At 48.1% G+C, this 16,225-nt stretch overlaps 1 protein-coding gene across 4 annotated transcripts in view; it reads right to left on the bottom strand.

Moving 5' to 3' along the window:
- Positions 1–1,681: 1,681 nt before the first annotated feature.
- GRAMD2A (GRAM domain containing 2A) overlaps positions 1,682–16,225 on the bottom strand; it is a 72,260-nt gene continuing 57,716 nt past the window's right edge. For 2 of the 4 annotated variants that reach the window (XM_084817060.1, XM_084817057.1), the window contains 5 exons: positions 14,084–14,146; positions 12,591–12,747; positions 10,396–10,495; positions 10,188–10,295; positions 1,682–5,188 (listed from right to left, as the gene is read on the bottom strand). In XM_084817060.1, the coding sequence (XP_084673186.1) occupies positions 5,185–5,188; positions 10,188–10,295; positions 10,396–10,495; positions 12,591–12,747; positions 14,084–14,146 (432 nt within the window). In that variant the 3' untranslated portion in view covers positions 1,682–5,184. Of the gene's footprint in view, positions 5,189–10,183; positions 10,296–10,395; positions 10,496–12,590; positions 12,748–14,083; positions 14,147–16,225 lie in introns of those variants that run through there. The other 2 variants (XM_084817059.1, XM_084817058.1) reach the window with 2 other exon arrangements.

The following is a 16,225-nucleotide window of genomic DNA, read 5'->3' on the forward strand; positions in this document are numbered from 1 at the left end:
GGTCCCTCCAGATTTGTGGGGACTACAACTCCCATTAGCCCCACCAACATGGCCAACACTTCCAGAGGGGCTCAGGCTGGGGAGGGCTGATCTAAAGGCCGGAGCAGTGTCTCACCCTACTCCAGGGATGGGCAACCTGCCACTTTAGGCTTCGGCCTTATTTCAAAAACCCTCCGCCAGCAATCAGTTCAGACTTTGACAAGACACAAGTGTGGGGAGGAAGAGGGAAAGTGAGAGAGAAAGAGAGAGGAGGCGGCGGCTCTGCCCATTTTTGGCTTTGGCCCCGCCCACTGCTGGCATGCAATCCCCAACAGAGTGCCCCCCCAACTGGGGAATGTAGGCCTTGCCAGAAAAAGGGTGCCCTACCTCTGCTCTACAGTCACGAGTGAGGCAGCAGCCCCTTGGAAAAACTTTCCAGAGCAAGGAGCTGTGCCAGCACCAGCTTTCTGAGGGCCCTTGGGTAGGGATGTACGAACCGTGCAACATCCGCTCTGTCCGAGTTGCGTGGATTGTCAGGCGCCTTTTATTCCGTCGTCTGCTCACAGACGGATGCGATTGTTCCCCCCGCCATGTGGAAAAATACGCAAATAATTACGCAAGCTTTTCTGCAACAATTTACCTAACTTACCTTAGTCCGTAACATTTAACATATTGTCCCCCATTCCGTTCAACTTTTCCTCAGCAGAAACTTGCGTATTTTCCTACGAATAAAAATGCACAAATTTCGGGAAAGTAAAAAAAAAAAAAAATCCGAAAGCCCGCAGACTCCGTGTGGCCTGCGAGGGTCGCTGCACAGCCAATTCTTCAGGTTGGATTCTTAGGAATCTGAGCTCATTTTAGTCGGGCTCGAATTTCTCCAGCATCCCTACCCTTCGGCAAGTCGCCCTCATTGGGCCCCCTCCCTCAATGCAGCATCCTTCTCATCGCCATTGTCACCAGCTGCTTCTGCCCCCCTTCTTTCTCACCATTGCTACCCCCTGCTTCTTGACAGCAGACAGGCAGTGAGCAAGTAGGCTGCGGCATCTGCTGCTTCTCCTTCTCACCACCTCCATTGTCTTGGCCAGAGCGAGAGGAGGGTGAACAGGCAGGTTGCAATGGTGAAGAGGAGCAACTCCAGAGGCTCTTGTCAGTGGGCCCCTGCTGGGGTGTGGGCCTTTGGCAGGTGCCCAAGCATGCTTACTGTTGATGCCAGTCCTGGCAAGAAAGGATCAGATATACTGAATGCAGATGCTCAGCCCTGGCTTGTCCACCATCTCGCCCCACACCCTTAACACCCCTAATGTGTGTTAGCAATGATGAAAAGAGAATTAACGCATTTCGATTTTTTTAAGTGGGGGGAAATCCACCTATCTAGAATAGGAAGAACTGACTAATCTGTCTAACGTTCCTGACAATATAGCCTTGGAAAGAGGTGGGAATCTGTAAGCTGCCTACGGCCCTTGGCATCATCTTTGTTGGGGATGCCTGAAGCTAAAAAAGTAACCTTTTACTTTATACTGCTAGCTTTGGTCAGAAACCGGTAGCCTGTCTGGCAAAAAAGCAACTCATTTTACAGAACTCTAGGGCTAAAGAGAAGTCAAAGAAGGTTGAAGGGACTTGAAGGATTGCTGTTCCTCTGGATCTCTCCCATAAGTATCTCTCCCACCATCATAATAAAGACAAGGTACCTTACAGAACAAATCCAGAAAATAATGAGCATGTAGGAAATTTGTGCAGTAATTCTGAAGGGTCTGTACCTTTTTTAAGAAAAGAAATCGGATTGCTTACACTGAACGACACTAACGATAATACTTAGTATTTATAAAACGCTTTTCCAAAGTGTTCAAAGCGCTTCACATACATTATCTCAATAACCCTTACAACAACCCTGTAAGGTAGGCTGGTATTGTTATCCTCATATTAGAGAGCCGCGAGGTGGGGGAGGTCCCAAGATGGAAAGACAGCAGCTCGCCGAAGAAGGCCAACCAGTGAGCTCACGGCTCAGAGCTGCGATTTGACCTGGGGACTTCTGGCTCATAGCTCATGCGCTGAATCACTGTGCTCGAGCACAAACTTGCAGGAGTGGCAGAAAAAAAATGCAGCAAGGAACCACCTTAGCATAAATCAGGTTCTCTTGGCACTTCCAGGACCTGCTTGCCTTTCTCCACCACACCAGCTTGGCTTGCTTTGTACCGCTCCCTCACGGCACCTGCTGCCAAGGGCACGGAGACCCTGCAACCAAGACAACTCACCAGTAAACAAAAGGACTTTGTCTTAGCAGCGCTTTCCAAAAAACAAGTAATAAAAATCAGCTCAGATATTACGTTTCCCTCCCCGACGACATAGGGGGGTCTGATTAAACAAGACGTGTAACACCTGAGACGTTATTGCTAAGAAAGAAGCCAACCAGCTGTCCGGCAGCCCGGTGAACCTCTGGCACGGGGTTGGGGACAGAAAAGAACGTGGGTGGTGTGCTTCTTCAGAACGACACTCATACTTGCGCCACCAATGCTTGGCCTCTAATGCCTGTTCGTTCAAGCAGGCCGGGGGTCGGACAGATGGCGCTCTGGGGCAACTGCTGGGGCCCAACTGCCCTGCCACAGCCAGTCAAGGCCCCTCTTTTCTGGTGCTCCCGTTAGCACTAGGCAGCTGTGTCCAGGAGCTGCCATTTTACTTTCCCACAATGCCCCCAACATAGCATCAGTCTGGGCATTGTGGGAAATGGAGACCACAGCTTCCACAGCTAGCCAGCAGCTGTTGCTGATCAAAGTGCTGCTGCCACCAGATGAGGCCGCCATGACTGCCCCTCCTCTCATGCCAGTGAGCCCTGATGTACCAGGTGATCTGGCAGAGTGCACTTTGCCAAGGCCCCCACCCCCAACCTGGCCTTGCATATAAGACCAGTTTCTTCTAATCCGGTAATTTTCAAACTGTGTGTTGGGGGAACCCTGGGATGTCTGAGGCTCCCTCAATGAGAAGATTAGGAATGGCCTTCCCCTGCAATGTGCAGGCACAGGGGAGTGCCTGGGCAAGGCCCAGGATGTCTTCTTGGTTCCCATGGGAGGAACAGCCAGGTCCAACAGACCCAATGCTGGCCAGACGCACATCTTGCTGCCTCAGTGGTGCCCCCCTCCCACAACAACTTAAGTTCAAACATTTCAACAGTCTCACTGCACCATTCAGACATCAATTCCTGTCTTCAACTATTCCCCTGAATGCTGCCACCTGAAGCGTCCTGCTTCACCTTGCTTCATGGTAGGGCCGGCCCTGAAACCGGCATGGCATGTGAACTGACAGTGCACACCCTGGAATGTGCTCTGGAAACGTAATGCGACACACAAGGGGGTTCCGTGGTAGATGTGTGGGGCAGACCAGTTCCCTGAAATCAGGAAGTTCTTTAAAAACCTGCTCTCAACCCGAGAGGAGCACCAGGTCCCTTCACACCACACAGCCAGGGCTCCCTTCTTCCTGAAAGGGACCATTCCCAAGACCGGCACGCGAGAGAGCCGGCAAGACAGCAGTGGTGTCTGCTGTAGGCTAGAGGGCCCTTCATTCACTCACGCACATGAGTGAATGAAGTGAATGAATGACTGGTTCACCTTGGAGATATTTACTGGCAAACTCGGCCATTCCTTCAGCGTGGCTCGTGTGTGCTGCTGCCCCCTCACCCTGTCCTCCAGCAGCAGCATCTCCCTGGGGAAGTTCTACCTCAACAGTCCAGCCCTAGGCCTACTCTCCAGTTTGTCCAGGGTGGCAATGGCAGCAGCAGCACTGATGAGAGCCCTGACACAAAGCCACCCTTCTCCAAAACAGCCCTAACCATCAGTACAAGCAACATAAGGCTTCCAAGGTCGGCAATGCAGACGAGCGGCTCCAGCCTGCACATCCAGCTGTCTCTCTGCAGGGCTCATTCGGACAGTCTCCTCCTGCCATGCCCTGGAGTGATGGATGGGAGCACAGAAGCCTGAGCCTCTGAAGTCTCCGCTCAGTTGTCTCGGCCTGCGTCAAACTGGAAGCACCGACGCATCCTCGGGGCATTGGGTACCTTCCCTGGAACAACAGGTTCGCCTCACCCCTGCTTCTCGTCTTCTCGCCCAAGTGCCAAGCTGCCAGGCCCTCAGATTAATTGGGGCAGACCCATGTAAAGTGCTTTGAAGGGCTACACACACTCATGTCAAGTCCCACCTCTCACCTTCTCTGCTCCCGCGAGACACACGCTATCCCTGCCTCGGGGAATTTGTCTTCAAGCCAGTCCCAGGTCATGAGAGCTCAGGACCTGCCTGGCAGCTCATGGGGTCCCCACCACCACCCTACAACTGAACGTCGCTACAGCAACTCCTGTAGTCCTTCAGTAATGCAGAGTCGGTCCGAGGGGCAACAGGAATCCTGCTAGTGCAAGAAGCTTGGTCCTAAGGGAGGTTATTTCATGACACTGGGTGTGCAGCGTTGGGCAGAGCAGGGGGGGACCGGTTCCAGTTGGGACCTCATTCATCGCAGAATATTCGTTAGCACCTCAATTTATTGGTGCTTTTCATGGCTGCAAAAATCCAGTACTTTCTGGTGTTTATTCCCCTACTAAGGGAAAGCAGGCAGCAAGGACTGGCAGCCATGCGAACAGAGGGTGCCACTAGAAGAGAAACCAACTACTTCTCTGGAACCTGCTAATATCCACTTGGATATGACAACAGATCAGCCTTGATAGTTTGCTGGCAGTAACAATCAGCCCTTCTGGAGCAGAGTCCCAGGAAAATGCTGCGGTTATGCAAAAAAAGGAGAGTGTCTCGGAAGAAGCCATATAAACCCAACTCCAAATTTCCTTGGAGCTCTTGAGAGCAAGCGACCCAAACATCCTCAGTGGCTGAAGAGGCCTTGCAGGATGTGACTAGAGCCACCATCCATGAACAAACCTGGCCCAGGGCCTCCTCTTAGCCACAATTGCGAGCATGACCGCTGTCTAAAAGAAGCTTCTGTGGAGTCTACATGACGCGTAGCGGGCCAAGTGTCACAACGGGGTTGCTGGCTGCAAGGAAGCCCCTCTAGATTTCACCACTGGAAATGTAGAGATTTGGTCCAGGAGTGACAACAAAAAAGAACAAGGAAACCATCCGCCCTGGCTTCCTGGCAGCCATATTAACTACTTGGGCATGTCCAGGTTCTGTGTTTAAGGTGCTGTCTTCTCCATCACTGTTCTGCTTGGGGCCACGGTCACCTGCCAAAAGGGAGAAAGCAGTCATGGTTAGCAGGGTCTGAGCCAGATCTATAGGAAACCTGAGTTCCCCACAAATGCATGACTGGGAAAAGATGACTTAATTTAAACACCCCTATTATATAATTTAAACATCAGTAGCCTCTAGCACAGAATCTCCTGTGTGCACATGGGCCTTTCAAAAAGAACAACAATGGACAAGAAGGTCTCAGGGTCGATGACTCACGCCAAAGAGTCATCTTTGTACCTCCCCATGTGCTCCACTCGTCATCCAATGCTCTGCTTCAGTTCCCTTGACCCTGTGAAGCACAGTGGGAAGCGATCCAGAGTAGGACTTTCTCTGTAGTGGCACTGCCCTATAGCAGAATGCCCCATTCACTGAGGCTCGTGCCTCCACCACTCCACTGTTTTAGGCAACTGGCAAAAAAGTGGTTATCTAAAGAGGCCTCAGGCAGAATATTTTCCTGTTGTTGTTTTTTTATGTTTCCCTAGTTTTGACTGCTGTCTCTAGAAATTATTATTGGTCTATTATGGTACTACTGTGGTTTTACAGTTGTTTTTTATATACTGTGTGTGATGTGTTCTGATTGGTTATCTGCCTTGAGTTTGTATTGGAAATAGAGAGGGATAAAAGTTTTATGTTTGGTGTTTAAGAAAGAAAGAAAGAAAGAAAGATTATATTTAAGGGAATTACTGTTAGAAGTTTAGAAAAACTAAAGATCACCAGGGGGCAGGGAAATTCCTCTAATCATTTCAACTTAATACAGCTAGATCTTTTGTCCATGTGCTGCATTGGCGTTTCCACTTCTTCGTTCTCAATATTCTAGGAGTACCACCCCACATCCCCTTCACGGATCACTGCCTCGTTGTGGCGAAGCGGCTTGCGCAACTCAGTGAAGCCATAAGCTATGCCATGCAGGGCCACCCAAGACAGACAGGTCATGGAGGAGAGTTCTGACAAAATGTGGTCCACTAGAGAAGGAAATGGCAACCCACTCCAGTATTCTTGCCAAGAAAACCCCATGGAACCTATCACAAGGCTAAAAAATATGATGCTGGAAGATGAGCCCCTCAGGTCGGAAGGCGCCCAATATACTACTGGGGAAGAGCAGAGGGAATTTCCAAGTAGCGCCAGAAAGAGTGAAGCGGCTGGGCCAAAGCCGAAAGGACACTCAGCTGTGGATGTGTCTGGTGGTGAAAAGAAAGTCCAATGCTGTAAAGAACAATATTGTTTAGGAACCTGGAATGTAAGGTCAATGAATCAAGGTAAGCTGGAGGTGAGATCAAACATGAGATGGCAAGATTGAACATCGTCATCTTGGGAATCAGCGAACTAAAATGGACAAGCATGGGCGAATTTAATTCAGGTGACCATCATATCTACTACTGTGGGCAAGAATCCCTTAGAAGAAACGGAGTAGCACTCATAGTCAACAAAAGGGTGGGGAAAGCAGTACTGGGGTACAATCTCAAAAACGATAGAATGATCTCAGTACGAATCCAAGGCAAACCATTCAACATAACAGTAATTCAAGTCTATGCCCCAACCACTGAGGCCGAAGAAGCTGAGGTTGATCGGTTCTATGAAGACCTACAACACCTTCTAGAACTAACACCAAAAAAAGATGTCCTCTTCATCATAGGGGATTGAAATGCTAAAGTAGGAAGTCCAGAAATAACCGGGATAACAGCCAAACATGGCCTTGGTGTACAAAATGAAGCAGGACAAAGGCTCATAGAGTTTTGCCAAGAGAACATGCTGATCATAGCAAACACTCTTTTCCAACAGCACAAGAGGCGACTCTACACATGGACATCACCAGATAGTCAATATCGAAATCAGATTGATTATGTCCTTTGCAGCCAAAGATGGAGAAGCTCCATACAGTCAGTAAACACAAGATGTGGAGCTGACTGTGGCTCAGATCATGAGCTGCTTCTTGCAAAATTTCAGCTTAAATTGAAGAACATAGGGAAAACCACTAAACCATTCAGGTATGACCTCAATCATATCCCTGATGAATATACAGTGGAGGTGAGGAATAGATTTCAGGGATTAGACCTGATAGACAGAGTGCCTGAGGAACTATGGACGGAGGTCCGTAACATTGTTCAGGAGGCAGCAACTCAATCCATCCCAAAGAAAAAGAAATGCAAGAAAGCAAAGTGGCTGTCTGATGAGGCTTTACAAGTAGCTGAGGAAACAAGGGAAGCGAAAAGCAAGGGAGAAAGGGGAAGATATATCCAACTGAATGCAGAGTTCCAGAGAATAGCAAGGGGAGACAAGAAGGCTTTCTTAAATGAACAATGCAAAGGAATCAAGGAAAACAACAGAATGGGAAAGACTAGAGATCTTTTCAAGAAAATCAGAGATACCAAGGGAAAGTTTTTTGCAAAGACAGGCATGATAAAGGACAAAGAAGGCAGGGACCTCACAGAAGCAGATGAGATTAAGAAGAGGTGGAAAGAATACACAGAAGAACTATACAGGAAAGATCTTAATATCCCTTATAGCCATGATAGTGCGGTCACTGAACTTGAGCTGGACATCCTAGAGAGTGAAATCAGGTGGGCCTTAGGAAGCATTACTAACAACAAAGCTAACAGAGATCACAGCATTCCAGCTGAGCTATTTAAAATCCTAAAAGATGATGCTGTTAAAGTGCTGCACTCAACATGCCAACACATTTGGAACACTCAACAGTGGCCACAAGACTGGAAAAGGTCAGTTTACATTCCAATTCCAAAGAAGGGCAATGCCGAAGAGTGTTCAAACTACCGTACAATTGTGCTCATTTCACATACCAGCAAGGTTATGCTCAAAATCCTACAAGCTAGGCTTCAGCAGCATGTGAACCGAGAAGTACCGGAAGTACAAGCTGGGTTTCGAAGAGGCAGAGGAACTAGAGATCAAATCGCCAACATTCGCGGGATCATGGAGAAAGCAAGAGAATTCCAGAAAAAGTCTATTTCTGCTCCATTGACTATGCTAAAGCCTTTGATTGTGTGGATCACAACAAACTGTGGCAAATTCTTAAAGAGCTGGGATTACCAGACCACCTTACCTGTCTCCTAAGAAACCTGTACGAGGGTCAAGAAGCAACAGTAAGAACCGGACATGGAACAACCGATTGGTTCAAAATTGGGAAAGGAGTACGACAAGGCTCCATATTGTCGCCCTGTTTATTTAACTTATATGCAGAGTACATCATGAGAAACGCCGGCTTGGATGAATCACAGGTCGGAATTAAGATTGCCGGGAGAATTATCAACAACCTCAGATACGCAGACGATACCACCCTAATGGCAGAAAGCGAAGAGGATCTAAAGAGCCTCTTGTTGAGGGTGAAAGAGGAGAGTGCAAAAGCTGGTTTGAAACGCAACATTAAAAAAAACGAAGATCATGGCATCTGGCCCCATCACTTCCTGGCATATAGAAGGGGAAGAAATGGAAGCAGTGACAGATTTTACTTTCTTGGGCTCCAAGATCACCACAGACAGTGACAGTAGCCATGAAATTAAAAGACGCTTGCTCCTTGGGAGGAAAGCTATGGCAAACCTAGACAGCATAGTAAGAAGCAGAGACATCCCCTTGCCAACAAAGATTCGTATAATCAAAGTTATGGTTTTCCCAGTAGCAACGTATAGCTGTGGGAGCTGGCCTATAAGGAAGGCTGAGCGCAGAAGAATTGATGCTTTCGAACTGTGGTGCTGGAGAAGACTTTTACGAGCCCCTGGACTGCAAGGAGGTCACATCAGTCAATCCTAAAGGAAATCAACCCTGAGTGCTCATTGGAAGGACAGATACTGAAGCTGAAGCTCAAATATTTTGGCCACCTAATGCGAAGAGAAAACTCACTGGAAAAGACCCTGATGCTGGGAAAGATTGAAGGCAAAAGGAGAAGGGGACGGCAGAGGATGAGATGGCTAGATAGCATCGCTGATGCAATGAATATGAACTTGAGCATGCTCCGGGAGAGAGCACAGGACAGGAAGGCCTTGCGTGCTATGGTCCATGGGGTCACGAAGAGTCAAACACGACTTAACGACTGAACAACAACAACAACAACCACCCCACATGCACACCAAATCCATGAAAGGAAAAACTAATTCAGATGTGGTGGCTAGAGTGTTGGACTAGCACTGGGGAGCCCCAGGTTCAAATGCCCACTCAGCCATGAAACCCACGAGATGATCTGTCTTTCAGCCTAACCTACCCTACAGGGTAGTTGGAAGGTTAAAATAAGAACATAAGAAGCACCATGCTGGATCAGACCAAGGGTCCATCTAGTCCAGCATTCTGTCCACACAGTGGCCAACCAGCTGTTGACCAGGAACCCACAAGCAGGACATGAGTGCAACAGCACCCTCCCACCCATGTTCCCCAGCAACTGGTGTACACAGGCATACCGCCTCTAATATTGGAGGGAGCATAGAGCCATCAGGACTAGTAGCCACTGATAGCCTTCTCCTCCAGGAATTTGTCCAACCCCCTTTCGAAGCCAAACAAATTGGTGGCCATCGCTACTTCCTGTGATAATGAATTCCATAGTTTAACTCTGCACTGTGTGAAGACGTCCTTCCTTTGATCTGTCCTGAATCTCCCACCAGTCAGCTTCATGGGATGACCCCACTGAGTTTTAGTATGTTGAGAGAGGGAGAAAAATGCCTCCCTATCCACATTCTCCACACCATGCATGATTTTGCAGACCTCTCTCATGTCTCCCCTGACCCTCCTTTCTCCCAAGCTAAACGATCCCAGCCCTTGTAACCTTCCCTCGTAGGGGAGGTGCTCCGGCCCCTCGATCCCTTTAGTTGCTCTTTAGCTGTAGAGTTCCAGTTCTACAGCTGGAAGACAGAGGGGTGGAGAACACTGCCTTGAGCTCCTCGGAGGAAAGGGGCACTATGAATAAATCAACAGCACCAAGGAGCAACAGGGTCCCATCTCCCAGGTGGGGGAATAGTCTCCAAGCAGACACTGCCGCCACTGACTGTTCCTTACCTCCGGGGTACACGGGAAAGATAGTCCCGATTCAAAGAGCAGAGCTGCTGCTCCAGGCGGAAGATGCGGAATGCCAGGTACGAGGAGGACGCCACCAGGAGGCAGATCCTGAGCGCAAAGACAGAAGAGTGAGAAACCGTTTAGACTCGAGCCCACAGAGTGTCAGGAAAACCACTGCAAAGACTGGAAACGTTGCCTCCAGACTTACAACACAATGAAGATTTTCAGCAGCTGATAATCGGAAGGTCTCAATTCTGCCTTGTAGCTCTGCTCCACCCCCAACTCTTCTTCAGTGTTTATTGCACTTTCTGGAACAAAAGGAGGCACAGGGAGCTCAAACAATTATACACACACACACAGAGAAAGGCACACACACACACACACGACAGTGGTTGGAGAATTAATGACACGAGAACCTTGCAGCACTTTGTACACAGGAAAGCTCGTTTAAAAAGGGCATATTCCAAACACGTTTTAGCCAGTATGCAAGTTCAACGCATGCATGGAAGGGCGGGGGGAATCAATGACTGAGTAAAACATGGTCAGGATACACGTAGCTACTAAGGCAATAGGAAGAAAAAGAAGGAAGGGATTCATCAGATCTAGTCCTTTATTTCAGAATGGAATGTGTTGAAGTAAAACTGGAATATAAAATGTCCTGGTTAAAATTCAACATTTCAACACTTCTTTGGTTAGCAGGCACCTCCTTGTAATGATCAGTTAAATATAAACTTTTTGGGTTTTTGTGGAATTGCTTTTCCAAGTTTAAAAAGTAAAGATTTCTATAATAAAAGGGAGCATGTTGTCTAACTGGATGTCCTGACTGGGCTCTCTGGAACTGGCATACCCCGCTGCCCTGGCCTAGAAAAGCTCAACGCCACTCTTGGAAACTGGGCTGACTCGCAGTTCCACCTCCACCCATTTGTTTCGCTGTGTGCACAAGGAGCCTTTTATTGAGCATGACTAGGGGCGACATCCCACACCTCTGCAGCAGAAAGGAGGGGGTTGTGGTCAGCGGCACAAGAGGCCACAATGGGCTGGTGGCAGCGTGCAGACTGCGCAAGTCAGCGGCACCTAGTCGAGAAGTCAAGGTGCAAAAACCCCGGACCCCACAACCCTAATGCCAAGGCCTTTGTACATGTGAGGGAACCTTCACTGGGGGCTTCTCCAGAAGGAGGAGAGGAAAAAGGGCTGCTTAGAGGGCTATGCAGCACTGCTGCTGCGAGCAAAAGGGCGCTGAGGCTCCACAGAGGCGCAGGAAAGACCTATGCGGAGGCTGTACCTTTTCATGCAGCAACCCACTGCCCTAGAAACAAAGCTCCATAAAAAAACTGGGAGAAATTTCATACAGAGTTTGAATGGTTTTTGGTAATTTCTTTGTTATATATACACATGCACACACAGACACAAACACACAGACAAAAGACACACAGACACACAAACGCACAGGCATATGCACACACATACATGCATGAATGTATGTGTAATATATATTGTGTGTGTATTTATATTTCTTTTATTTTTATATAGTTAAAACATTTGTGTGCCGCCCTATATCATTAAGATCTCAGGGTGGCATACAGATAAAATCAATTTAAACAGTATGAACCAACAAATAATGTAAACAGCTAAAACCATATTAAACCATTAAACAAGCCAATACCTATTCGAAAATCTAAAACAATAAAACAGTTAAAACAGCATGCAACTTTAGGGAATTCAATTAGCCCTCCAAGGCTTTGGTGAAAAGCCATGTTTTCACTTGGCGCCGAAAGATAACCAATGTCTGCGCCAATCAGGCCTCCAAGGGAAGGGCATTCCACAACCAGGGTGCCACAGCAGAGAAGGCCCTCTCCCACATCCCACCATAATGTATGTCTTGCACTATATTATATTATGTGTGAGTGTGCGCATGTGCACGCGCACACGTATGTTTATACTTGCACATCAGTGTTTGTGCGTGTGTATAATGCATGGGTGTGTGAATTTATATGCGTATATGTCTGTGTGTGTATACACGCGTGCACACACACACACACACACACACACAAAAGGTGGAAACAGTCTGTTTGTGATGGATGGGTTGCTTCTCCCGGGGGCGCTGACACACAATGCCGGAAGAGCAACAATGTGTGCCTCCAAAGTCCGAACAACGATTATGACCATCTGTGCATGGCAGACACACAGGGCATCTGACGGGGTGAGGGATTATCTGGGGTGACAGGGAGGTGACTGTGGTCCTGGAGCAGCCAAGCCATCTGTACCGCTGCCAGTGCAGCCGTCAGTCAGCCCAAGCAGAGGATCTTGCCCCCAGGAGCCCCGTCCACAGCAGTCAAGCCAAAGCCCTCCACACGAGCACGGGGCAGCGCCACGGCCTCTCCCTGCCTTCCCGCCGCCCCGTACCTGATACCAGAGGCTCCTCAGAGTTGCAAGAGCTCTCCTTTGTGCTGAGGCTGCTGATCGAAGCCCGGTGGATGCACTGGAAGCCAGCATCTGGGAGGGCCAATGAGAGCGATGCCGGGGACCCCTTCCTCCACTTTATTTCTGGGACAATCACCTCCTGTGGAAGGCGCAAAACACAAGTCAGCTCGCTGCAGAAAAGTACAGTGGCCGTTATGGCAGTGTCATCCCACAAGGCAAGACTAATGGCTTCCTGCATGCACTGACCCAAACCATGGTTAACAAAACCCATGACCCTCAAAGCCAGGATTTTGCAAAGCCACTTCAATCTATGTTTCTGTCTCTAGTTTACAAGGGAACCAGGGTTTGCATTAATTGCAGTTTATGTCAGTGCATATGTAATGCAAAATCATGATTAAAACCAGGGAAGGGAAAGGAACTGGGAAACACTCCAGAGGGTGGAGAGGAGGGAATGCAGGAGGCTGTGGCCCGTTCTCATTCGCTTAGCCATGGTTAAGAAACCATGGTTAAGAAACAGCATTATGCCTGAACCAGAAAGAGCACAGGGATTAGAGCAGGCTTCCCCAACCTGGTACTCCCCAGATATTTTGGACTTCAACTCCCATCAGCCCCAGCCAGTATGGCCAATGATCAGGAATGTTGGGAGTTGTAGACCAAAACATCTGGAGGGCATGAGGCTGGGGAAAGTTGGGTTAGAGTGTTGGAGTAAGACATGGGAGATCCAGGTTCAAATCCCCCACTCAGCAATTAAATGGACCTATCATTCTCTCTCAACCTAACTTACCTCACAGGGTTGTCATGAGGCTAAAAGGAATGGAAGAACCATCTACACTGCCTTGAGCTCCTTGGAGGAAAGGCGGGACGTACATTAACCAAACAGTATGTACAAGAGAGGCTGAACTAGGCACGTTTAGCTAGGGACTGGAGATGGAAAGACTCATCTTTCTCCAAATAATTTAAAAGCTGTCATAAAGCTGGAGAACCTCTTTGCCGTTGAGGGTGAGGCAAGAGGCAATACTGTTTTATTATATGCTTTGTACATCGCCCAGAGTGGCTGGGTGACCAGCCAGATGGGGGGGGGGAGGGAGAGAGAGGGAGAGAGAGAGAGAGAGAGAGAGAGATCCACACACTACAGGGAGGCAGACAGGTTCAGCAGAGGGGTACACATATAGACCCTTTCAGGAACCCATTACCTAGGGAGGTGGTGGGCTCTCCCACACTGGAGGCATTCAAGACGAGGCTGGACAGCCATCTGTCAGGGATGCTTTGACATGGATTCCTGCATTGAGCAGGAGGTTGGACTCGATGGTCTCATAGGCCCCTTCCAACCCTACTACTCTATGATTCTATGAGGTCTCCCCGGCTCTAAAATATTTCAAATCTGCTACAGAAACCCTCTAGTGACAAAAGGATTGTTGCAGACAACTCTGAAGATCAGGGGGCGTTTAATTTCCCTCCAAAAAACTCAGTCTTACCAATGAGACCGTGTCCGGCTCTTCAGTCAGTTCTTTCAAGCTCAGGCTCTTTTTGCTCGAAACCTGCAGAGGACGGGAAGGCAGAAGACTCGCTGCTGCAACACATGCTCCGAACTCCTGCTTGACCAGAGACTGTGATCCAGTTCGCATGAGCACCACAGCTTAAACAATCCTATGCGTGTCTACTCAGAACTACGTGCCACCGTGTTGAAAGAGGTGTGCTCCTAGGTGAATGTGCACACAATTGCAGCCTAAGCGTGCTTTAATTCTCCCCCCCGCCCAAATATTTCAGGTCAAATACTTGTGGTGTACTGGGTCAAAAAATTAACACGGCAGCACTTTTTTTTAGCTTTACTGTTAAATACAAGTAAGATATACATGCTAAATTATATTACGCTAGGGCATCAGAAAACATTCCAATGCAAACTGAACATTTTCTGATGCAAAGCATAGGAAAATGTTTTGACTAATTTTTTCCCTGAAAACCCACATCACTACAAGCATCTCGCTTCTGTTCCACAACATGGCTTGTGTGTTCGTGGGTCACGAAAGGCCTGGTTGTGTCTCAAGAAACGCTCAAAGCAGAAGCTTCACCCAGACAACCAAAAAGGGAAGTTTTCCCCCCAAACACCACACCCTGGCCGTGGCAGTGAGGAGCCCGATAAACACAACCCTACAATCCCACGGGGGTGGCCGTTGCCGCCACCACAGCTGCTGTAAATAGACCCATCAGAAGCTTGTGATCAGTTATCCAAGACAAGTCCTGTGATTACTGCTCATGCGGTGAGGCAATGACTCTGTTCCCATTTGAGAGAGAAACCAACAATCAAGAAGAGAAGGAAGAAACGTTAGGCCTGTGCCCTCCCCTCTTAGTCTATCAAGCAAGGAACAAATGTACTCCAGATGAATCAGAGGCCTTTTAGAATGTTCATTGCCTAGTTAACTAAAGTTGGCACTAAGCCCAGTGCAATGCAAATACCAGCTCTTAAGATACCACCTTATCACCAACACCTGATCTCTATCAAGAGAATGGGACTCTTTGCATGTCCTTATGTGGATTTTGCAGCAGGGAAAGAAGAGCGGAAATAACCGCCCTAGTTTAAGCAGAATCCCACCTTCTCAAAATAACTCGGAGCTTGAAAATAATTGCTTTTGCCTGTGAGAAGTGTTTCTTTCCTCACCGTGGCACAGAAAGTGCTTCTCACCAAGGATGGAAAGAGAGAGGGAACAGCAAGCACCTGCGCTGAACACAAAAGGCTTACGAACACAAAATTATTTGGGCTGGGAAATGGACAAAACAGCTTTTAATTGATTAGCCAGCATGCTTTCTAGGCCAGCCCTACCATTAGGCAGACTGAGGAAGCTCACCTCAAGTGGCAAATTACAATGTACTATTAATGGGCAACCTCCAAAGACACTGTACTACAAAGGCACTTAAGGATGAAATGCCCACAGACATTACGGGCCAGTTTGCACGATCACTGCCGCCCACTGTGGCTTATTTAAACCACAGTACATTGTCGCACTTGCCAGCGGCCATTTTCAATATTCAGCCCCGGGTGAGGGGTGGCCATGGTTTGTCATGTCATCCAAACCTGGACAGCAGGGGTTGTTTGAGGTTTAAACAACCCTCAAATAACCCTGCAACAGACCACGGACTGTGGTGATCGTGCAAACCCGGTCTATAACTGGGAAAGCGCTACATGACTGGGAACGTCTTATATACATCAACTTCGTTGTTATTTTTGAATCCTGAAACATTTATAATCAAAAAGACTTTATTGCATTTGAAAACGGTTATAATTTATTATAATTTTCCCACCATGGGAGTTGCCATTTAGGTTTTCTGACTCGGAGACCAAAATCACCTCCTTGGCCAAGCATTTAACACCTGAGGATTATCAAACAAGCCAAATAAACAGGCAAACATTTACATCATTTGGAGGACCCCCTTAGAGACACTGGGGAATGGAAGGCACAGGAATGCAGATTACAACCAATTCCTTGGCAAATGGCTGCTATAACTTTTACTTATTAACTTGCTTTAATTTAAGGGGTTGGATCCAGTGGACGCTGGTGGCTCCGATTTTGGGGGTGGGGGGGCTGTGAATCCATTCTGGGTTTCAGCCAGAACTCCAAAGG

The sequence above is a fragment of the Heloderma suspectum genome, chromosome 11, assembly GCF_057233095.1.
Source record: "Heloderma suspectum isolate Gila_16-S chromosome 11, 16-S_ref, whole genome shotgun sequence".
In the NCBI taxonomy this organism is placed as follows: Eukaryota; Metazoa; Chordata; class Lepidosauria; order Squamata; family Helodermatidae; genus Heloderma; species Heloderma suspectum.